This window comes from Denticeps clupeoides, chromosome 14 (assembly GCF_900700375.1).
Source record: "Denticeps clupeoides chromosome 14, fDenClu1.1, whole genome shotgun sequence".
NCBI lineage: Eukaryota > Metazoa > Chordata > Actinopteri > Clupeiformes > Denticipitidae > Denticeps > Denticeps clupeoides.
The window spans coordinates 10,222,625-10,232,661 of NC_041720.1; the positions used below are offsets into that span (position 1 = coordinate 10,222,625).

At 46.7% G+C, this 10,037-nt stretch overlaps 1 protein-coding gene across 1 annotated transcript; it reads left to right on the forward strand.

The window, feature by feature from the left end:
• Window positions 1-1,774: 1,774 nt before the first annotated feature.
• tmem200a (transmembrane protein 200A) lies at window positions 1,775-6,809 on the forward strand. The gene is made up of 2 exons (XM_028952990.1): window positions 1,775-2,253; window positions 4,737-6,809. Exon 2 carries the CDS (start codon window positions 4,757-4,759, stop codon window positions 6,257-6,259), a length of 1,503 nt encoding a protein of 500 aa, XP_028808823.1. The 5' UTR covers window positions 1,775-2,253; window positions 4,737-4,756; the 3' UTR covers window positions 6,260-6,809.
• The last annotated feature ends 3,228 nt before the right edge of the window (window positions 6,810-10,037 follow it).

Consider the following 10,037-nt stretch of genomic DNA (forward strand, 5'->3'; position numbering starts at 1 on the left):
TTCCAGCACGACAATGACCCAAAACATACAGCAAAGGCAACAAAGGAGTGGCTCAAGAAGAAGCACATTAAGGTCATGGAGTGACCTTAATCCAATAGAAAACCTATGGAGGGAGCTGAAGCTCAAAGTTGCACAGAGACAGCCTCGAAACCTTAGTGATTTAGAGATGATCTGCAAAGAGGAGTGGACCAAAATTCCTTCTAAAATGTGTGCAAACTTGGTCATCAACTACAAGAAACGTTTGACCTCTGTGCTTGCAAACAAGGGTTTTGCCACTAAGTATTAAGTCTTTTTTTGTTAGAGGGTTCAAATACTTATTTCACTCAATGAAATGCAAATCACTGGGTACTGGATGTGTGTGTGTTCTGGGGCAGTGGTGGCCTAGCGGTTAAGTAATCAGGCCCGTAATCAGAAGGTTGCTGGTTCGCAATCCCAATCCGCCGAGGTGCCACTGAGCAAAGCACCGTCCCCACACACTGCTCCCCGGGCACCTGTCATGGCTGCCCACTGCTCACCAAGGGTTAAAAACAGGAAAGACCTTCTGAATCTCTCCGTCCCACGTCCCACATCCTGCCACTGAAGGAGCTGCTCAGTGCTGTCAGGGTCTCCTGCATGGGGGTGGGAGATGTTGTCCAGCAGGGATGACATTCTCCTGTCACTTTATGGAGTTAATTAGGAGTATAGGAGGGTAATTGGGAGTACGTCAAGATCACCGTGATATGCGGTTTGGTTAATAGACTTCCTGTTCCTCTCAAACTACCAACCTGGGGACATGAATCCAATTGTGCACCGCATATGTGAACAGAATCATAAATCAGGGGTGTAGTAGCCTAATGGTCAAAGAAATGTGACTACCTACTGCTACCACTGAGCAGAAGAGCTCTGCTGAGCAAAATACTAATTAACAATTTCCAAAGAGCAAAACAAAGACACTGAGCAATTAGCAATTAACAGAACTAAACAATTATACCAGCATGGCGCCTTGGGGTCTATTCTCCTGAAGGCAGTTTAAGAATCTTAAGAAGGATGTCAAAAGTCTCAACTCATTGTCTTATTCACCCAAATACATCCTATATTTCTGAATTTAAAATGTCAAATAAAGAGAAATGAATAACGCATTTGAATAAAAGTGCATTCTGCTTGATATGGTTGTGATGGTCAGTTGCTCTGACAAATACTTTTCACCCACTGGGTGTCAGTCAGCAAATGTTAAAAAAGGATTAAGCCAGGCAAATGAGCCCGGTGTCAAACCAGCTCGTGTTTCTCTGAGGCCTGGGACAACAGGAAACCCCCATAAACATCCCTGCTCCCCACCAAACCCCTATGGACCCCAAAAAAACGGCAATCGGACTCTCTAAAAAGGGCCACAGCGGGGCCGCAGCCTCTCAAGAAGATCCGGCCGCTAGTAGGTAAAGTCAGAGGACCGGGGGTCACCATTCTCCCACGGTGGCTCCTGGTGAAAATGACCCGCTTCCACTGAGAAACACAGGAAATTGCTGACATTCTGGCATCTGCGTGGGGCTTTTGGTTTCTTTAACCCTTTGTGCGTCGCATTAAACACATGAAAACCCTGAATCCTGCCATATTATAACCGAAGACACTATTTAACCAGAGTAAAAAAAAAAAAAAGTAAATAAAACTACAGTCGTTCTTTTTTTTTTTTTACGAGTTACGTTGCACTCTGATCACTGTTGCAGGATCTGCATTTCCTCTTCACCTCGATCCCCCTTTTCTCCCCTCCTCTCCCTCCCGACGTGCGTCACTTATAGTGGAGCACAAAGCGCGCACGCAACTCCAGGTTATTCGGAGCGTCTCGGGCTGTCGGAGGGAACTGGACCCGGCTTCTTCTCCTTCTTCTCCTCCTCCTTCTCCTCCTCCTCCTCCTCCTGCGTCTTGTAGGACCGAGGAAGCGGAATTTGGGATTACTTCGCGTTGGTTGGAATATCGGTTACGCAGCGCGCACCAGTTGTTCCTCGCTGGTTGTTCTTATATAAAACATTTACTATAAGAAGATTTTTTTTAAGTTATCGGAGGAGTGTGCTTTTATATACTTTTTTTTTACAAATGATCATTTAGTGCCACCCTTTACCGGCCATCCCAGGACATGGAAGGGCAGGGGACGCGCGTTATTCCCTCTCGGCTCCCGGCGCCGTCGAATTGACCTTGAACGCGGGGATGGACGCGCCGCGTCCCCGGTCCGCGTAATGGACGAGTAGCGGGAACTCGGGCCGACCTTCGCTCTCCGTCGCACCGGTGAGTCCGTCCGCGGACGCGTCAACTCGCCGTGGGCATTTCCACGTTAAAATCTACCCAAGCGCGGACACGGTGTGGCCAGTAGGAAGCGGAAGTTGGAGACTTTTCGGGGTTTTTTTTTTAACGACGGACCCCCCCCCCCTTGCCCGAGGCGCGGAGACGGCGTGACGCGTAACGCTGCGGATCGACGCGTAATAGGAATAATTCGGCCGGTCCGTTATTTACCTTCATAATAATAAAGTGGCGTCGTGGTGGAGCAGCCTCCCCACTAGGGGGAAGGGCGGGGGTGTATAATAAGCTCGAGTGGTCTTGAGCGCCATGTGGCTTTAATGTTGGTTACTCTACATGAAACTGGATAATACTGGATCTCACAGATATGAGGCACCCCACAACACTGATTCATACATAATAAGTGTATGATTTGATTATTTTATTCTCTGACCCTCTACACGGTTTTCCCCTGTCATTCTGCCTTCATCCTTTACATTTATGGCATTTACATTTATTTGTGGCATTTACATTTATTACATTTATGGCCCAAGCACAAGCCCTTATCCACAGCGACTTACAATCAGTAGTTACAGGGACAGTCCCCCCCTGGAGACACTCAGGGTTAAGGGTCTTGCTCAGGGAGACAATGGTGTCACAATGGAACCTGGGTCTTCTGGTTCATAGGCGAATGTGTTATCCAGTAGGCTACTACCACCCCATGCACTAAATTCTACATTATATACACTAAAATACTATTATACACTAAATGATCATGAAGTTCGTCAGCATGTTACTTTAGTTCAAGTTCCCAATTGAACCGTATGAAAATCCTGTATAAAATTCCGATTCGTAACCAGGGCCCTGTTCTTCTTCCCACTGAGGGAGATTGCACGGCTTTAGAGGACTGTTTGAATTTCTTATCGGCATCCGGATGCACGCTGTGTCTCAGGGGACGTGCCATTCATATCAGCGTTGCCGTTTTTTAATGGGCCTGTGATGTTAGCATTCATTTATTCACCCAAAGTGGTTAATTGGTTTGAATCCGCTCAGAAATTCTGTTTCCCTGGATGGATCCCCTTTTAGTGACGTTTGCTTTGACCGAGGACTGAAGCTGCTGCTTAATTATAGGGATTTTATTTTTTTTTTTTGCCACAAAGTGTATATTGTGCAAAACGTGATTGCATTTTATACTGTGCCTGAAAATCATTTGCAGTCATAGCGGTGCAGATTTCTTCCGGTAAGCAATGAGGGGAATAACACTAATGGGCTGAAATCATGTCAATCGTGTCACACGCGTCGCTTGCCCTCTCCTCCTCTAATGGCTGAAAAATAGCACCGCAGAAGCAGCCCCGGCTGAAAGAAAGTGCCACGGCTGGGAGTTGGTCTGTGGCGGAAGTTCAAAGAGCCCCTGTATTGACAGCATCGCCCCTGTTCGGCTTCCTGGCGCTTTGATAGGGAGTCGACATCAAAAGGGCCAGATAACACCCACACCTTCTTCCGGGCGCCAGATCTGCCCCGCTGGCCTCCCACTCACTGCTCAGGTGTGAGCGGCGTTCCGGCGACAAGTTCGCTAAGCGATCCACTACCAGCTCTGCACTTACGTAACGTCCCTTTTGCGGTTTTAATAGCGCGAGGAACAAACGTCTCCAGAAGAACATTTGAAAATTGTGGGTGCTTGTTTCCAAACACCATCTGGCCTATCGCTGGGTACCAGCTCCGGGGATTAGAGGCATTTTGTTTTCGGCGGCGAAGAGCGCACTTGCGCCGCCGCGGCAGATTTTCCACGCTAGATTCCGGCCTCCACCGCAATCGTGTTTCTTAACGCAGTGAAGTGACTCTTCAGACCTGAAGTGGGGCGCGTCGGGGATCACAACTCACGCAGCAGGCCTGGCATGAAGCGTGTGGATGGCCTCGGCCGGGTCCTCTCGGGGTTTTACCAGGGAACTGTGCACTTTTCCTGGGGTTGTCATATTATTAGTATGATGATCTGGCCGCGATCGTGACAGTGTTGAGTAATGCTTGGCTGTTCTTGTGCTGTCAAGTCGCATTGCCAAACAGCATCTCGTCCACCAATATTATTATTTTTATAAAAAATTTGTGTGTGTGTGTGTTTTGGACGTTGCTGTTTTAAATGGACGCACATGAAAATGCCAAGAGGACGGAACTAAAGATTTGTAAAATGCGTGACAAATGGGGACCATTTGTTGTCCAGTGTGCGCGCCAGTATTAAATAATTTTTTTTTTTTAAATGCCATGAAAGAGCAATGCCTTCCTCCCATCTGGCAAGTCTGTTCAATTAACGCTGAAGCACGAATATTATCATCCAATTAAACAATGCAAAGCCCCTTAAAATGACATCGGCTGGCAGAATGACAGGTGTTGAAATGGAGCGCACCAACAAGGTCACCGCGGTTCAGATTACTGCTGGATTGGTGGCTGGTAAACACGCAAACATGCATCTGTTGCTCATCGGCTGCTTGTTTGTATTTCAGGGCGACCGCCGGCTGTGGCGATGATTGCCACGGGGGGAGTGATCACTGGCCTGGCTGCCCTGAAGAGGCAGGACTCGGCACGCTCCCAGCACCACCTGCCCATCCAGACCAGCCAACCAGCACAGGAGATTAAGAAGCCCAAGCGTAAGCCGCGTGCCGATGTGGTGGTCGTCCGGGGGAAGATCCGCCTCTACTCGGCCTCCGGGTTCTTTCTGGTTCTCGGGCTGCTGATCTTGATGGCGGGCATTGCCATGGCAGTGTTGGGGTACTGGCCGCACAAACACCATGCGAAGGTGTCCGAGGCCGAGGTGAAGGCACCGACGGCCAACGAGACTAAGATCACCCAAGACCAGGGTGGTGCGATGGCACAGTTTTTTGAACAGCACCTTCACTCAGAGAAGATGAAGATGCTGGGACCATTCACTATGGGCATTGGCATCTTCATCTTCATTTGCGCCAATGCCATCCTCCACGAGAACCGCGACCGTGAGACGAAGGTCATCCACATGAGGGACATGTACTCCACTGTCATCGACATCCACAGCCTGAGGCTCCAGGAGCACCGCTTCATGAATGGCGGGGTCTATTCGGGTCATTATACCGACCACGAGATCTCAAGGACGTACCATCACGAGAACCAGTGTGCCTCGCGTCTGGCCGCGAACACTCTCCTGTCCTTCTCCGGCATGGCCAACGACGTGCGGCTCTTGCGGCGCACAAGCTCTGCAGAGGAAGAGGAGAGCCTGCTGAGCGAGGCGAAGGGTGGCTCCAGCCTCCTTGCACCCCACTACAGGGAACGCTCCAGGTCCATTTTTGGGTTGCAGCCAGAGGGTGGTCGACCCTGGGATGACAGGTCCAACAAGTGCCAGACTGGATCCATCGTCTCCTCCTCCATCAGCGCCTTCACCCTGCCTGTCATCAAGCTCAACAACTGCGTCATCGATGAGCCCGACATCGACAGCATCACAGAGGACTCCGAGGGATACGCGAGAGACAGAACTAGACCTTCATCTATGGAGTCCCTGTCCGTGCCTGTGCCGGATATATCCAAAGCCTTCAAACCACCAAGTGTCACGCTCCTCAGGAGCAACTCGGCTACAGAAGCTTCTTCCACCTGCCTGCACCCCTCCTCCTTGTCCCCTTTCTCAGGCAGCGGGAGGTTCCTTTCTCCTGGGGCGGCCCGGAAGGACTTTGGCTCGAACACCTCCATCCACATGCTCTCCGCCCACTCCAAGTCTCTAGACCTGGAGAGGAGCCACACCACCCTTACAGTGCAACCGGAGCAGAGGAAGCACCCCAGCTGGCCCCGGCTCGACCGCAGCAACAGCAAAGGCTACATGAAGCTGGAGAACAAGGAGGACCCCATGGACCGGCTCCTGGTGCCACCGGTGTCTGTCAAGCGGGACTACACCAAGAAGGAGAAGCTACTAATGATCTCCAGGTCCCACAACAACCTCAGCTTCGAGCACGATGACTTCACAAGCGGCTCTCTGAAGAGGGGCACCTCAGAAACTAGGTTTTAAAAATGGATCACGGACCCGTGATGCGACATCGCACCAGTGGTTTCGCTATGAAGATTCTCCCGCAATACAACGATATTTTTTCAAGTGTTACGTTCTTTCTAGCACTGTGTGGTTGTTGCATTAGTGTAGCCTACTGTGCGAGTATAATCAAATCAGGTGGACATACTGGGACACAGGATAAATATTTGTGCACAATATTTCCAAATTCATGTGGAATTTGAATCTAATCACAGTGATTTCAGCAGCCTAAATGGGAAAAATAACCTGATGTGTTTTAATTGTGATAATATGTTGTCTTCACTGAGTTGAAAAAAACAAAAAAAAAAACGGGGAAGTAACATAGTTTGATACGGTTTGTGCGTTGTACCAGAGCTAGCTAGGCATTTTGCTAAAGAAAAAAAAGCTTTAAATTTAAAAGTTATTGTTCAAAACACTCGGCTATTTTTAAGAAAATTTCAAAACTCAACGTGTAAGATATCTGTTTCAGAATAAAGATGAAAACTCTTGTCTGATAGTGTATTTTCCTAATTAAATCTTCTATTTATATATGATGGTCTGTTTATTTATGTATTTGTTCTTTCATATAACAATATCAATTATCTTTGGATTTCGCTCAGGGTGCATTGTAATAATTACTGCCTAATTGTCTGTGTCATTTTAAGCTCTAGTGAGAGAGCCTCCATGTTTCTTCTCCTGTATGCTTTACTCCCCTTGAGTCTATGGAGACACCAAGGAAGCATCTGAGCATCAAAGGAAGCGAATACAGCGAATTCGACTGGATACCTCCGACCTGTCTCTGTTGCACTGTGATCACACGCACGCACAAAACACGTGAGCCGTAAATGCGCACAGTGTGTAAAAAAAAAAAAAGATGGGGCTCTCACGTGTTCGTTATGCTGATGACTTGTTCACCAGGGGTGTGTTTTATATGGAAAACCTTCCACTGGAATCTATATTCCTTGTGCTGTGAAGACAGACAAAGCCAAGTAAGAAGAGGCCAACCTAATAAGTAATTTCATTTCACACCCACCTCGCTCGTCCATACATTATAATTCCACCCCCACTGTTGTGGTAGCTTTTACAGATTTCAGGCAAAAAAAGGTGCTCTTTATGTGAAAACGACAAGACAGTGTTGTGCACAAACAGTTCAGCACAAAAATATGCGTATGAACAAACTACTTTACAAATGTCAGATAATGCATCGTTCTCGTTTTCGGCAGAATAGGAATTGGCCTTTGTGCAGCCGGCACAGGTCGTGTACCAACATGAAGCACGGCTGGGGATCAGGGATGCACCGATCGAATACGAGAATCAGATATCCAGCAAATAATGGCAGAAATACGTGGATTGTGTATAAAACAAAATGCATTCAATCAGATTTAAGATCTTCTTTTTAAATGTGTGCCCACTAATAATGGCGGTCTATTTATTTGTTGTATTATGTTTGTTGTATTGTTGTTGTATTATGAAAATTGTATTTTTCACAGGTGATTCAGGTGCTTCAGTGGACAAACCCCCAGTAATTTAGGGCAAAGTATACTGCCCATTTTTAAATGATTTTAAAACTTAGTTTTAGGATCTACCAGTCAAAAGTTTAGACGCACCAACTCATTTATGAAAACATAATATAAACAAAAATGTAATAAAATCACTCGGGGAGCAGTGTGTGGGGACGGTGCTTTGCTCAGTGGCACCTTGGCAGTTGGGATTTGAACCCGTGTCCACTGCCCGTGTCCACTGCCTGTAGAAGTCTCTCTTAAGCAGGGAGCTTTTACTTGGACGGCAACATTACACACTCTTGGTTTCTCTTCACCCCCTTAACTTGCTCATTGAGCGGTTATTTAAAAATCTGGATTTTTTTTTCCCATCAGGACCCATGGCAGTCAAAAATTATTGGGGGGTAGCTATTAAACTAAGATTAACTTAATATGCTACGTTTAACACTGAGGGCTGTCCCATTTGATGACCGCAGAACCAGATAGTTGCCTACTTAGCAACTTGGATCATTTTAATCATACAACCAAATGCAGTCATTTTAGATAGACAGATAAAATAAGTATAAGATACATAAAGTGAAGTGATTGTCACATGTGATACACAGCAGCACAGCACACGGTGCACACAGTGAAATTTGTCCTCTGCATTTATCCCATCACCCTGAGTGAGCAGTGGGCAGCCATGACAGGCGCCCGGGGAGCAGTGTGTGGGGACGGTGCTTTGCTCAGTGGCACCTCAGTGGTACCTTGGCGGGTCGGGATTCGAACTGGCAACCTTCTGATTACGGGGCCGCTTCCTTAACTGCTAGGCCACCACTGCCCCAGTATAAGATAGCTGGATTAACTACAGTACAATCTACATTCTGATATTTATGGTCTGGCAAATTATTGTCAGGTTGTTTTAGAATGTTATATAAACAATAACTGAAAAATAAATTAAGCAAAAAATGTTGTGAAACTGCAAACGTACCTTCAGCCAGGCCTGGTCCATTAAACCCCCGCACATCATTTGTAGTGCATGAATATGCATTACTGAATAACATTTGTAATGAAAGACTAGCACCTGAATTATACACACTTAAAGTAATGAGAAGAAACTAGATTGGACTGTGGCGCCTTTCTCTGATGTTCTTGAGTGGGCCATATTCATTTACTTCTCTTGCAAAGCACATCGGTGCATCCGCATCCGTTGTAATGATCCACAGCAGACTGACAGCACACCGTAATAAAAGGTTATCATTACACTGTAAATCAGCCAGAAACAAATGTTGGAACATTGGAAACGGGAATAATACAGTCTGGAGTCTTTCAAATGTGATCTATGTTGCTCACTCGGATATCTTACACGCCACGAGGGTTACAGGGGCACCAGACCTTTTTGGACACCCGGAGCTCATTAGGAGCTTGGCTCCTTTTGCAGGCACCAGGTCTTTGGTATGGCAGCCATGGCAACGCAATTGCTAATGCAAGCCCTTTCACCAGGAGGACGCAAAAGATGAGCTTCTGTTAGAAACAACATCCACGAGGCGAAGTATTCAGCCTGGGGATCATGTATTCCCTTTAAATGCCCCCCAAGAAGTTGGAAGGCAAGACAATGTAAGTGTCTCCCAAGGTTAATGGCGATTTGACTGTAATGATTGCAGACTCGAGTAATGAGACAGCCCCTTGCTCTTACGGTGCCCTGATTACTTGACCTCTTCAGCAGAAATACCACTCAGCAGCACAATAATCTCATTATACTATCACATTCATTACAGTCATATTTGATCCGGGCCTCAAATGAAGCCTAACTGAGTTTTATAGGCGATTTTAAGCTATAGTAGCCTATTTATGACAGCAATAATACAAAACACGGTAGCTATATGACGTTTTATCAAAGTACATTTAACTGAAGGGATTTACAAAAAATGGTAGCATATGCAATAAGAGTAAATTAATTGAATGATGGGCCACATGGTGGCACAGCGATTAGTGATGCGGCCTCACATCTCCTAGGTTGAGAGTTTGGATCCCGGCTTGAACCTTGTGTTTGCAGAGTTTTCATCTTCTCCTTGTGTTGGAGCTCGTTTCCTTTGGTTTCTACGGTTTCGTCCCACCGCGGCCAGTGTCTCAGGATGGGCAGCTGCGATCCTAACAAGATTAAGTGGTTAAGGATGATAAGTGGGTTCAATGTTTAAAAAAATATATGAAAATATTAAGCAATGTTTGACAAATACTTATGTTTCTTCTGTTCCCTCCTGTGTAGGTGATCATATCTGTTGGTCAGTCTGACCAGAGCGTTA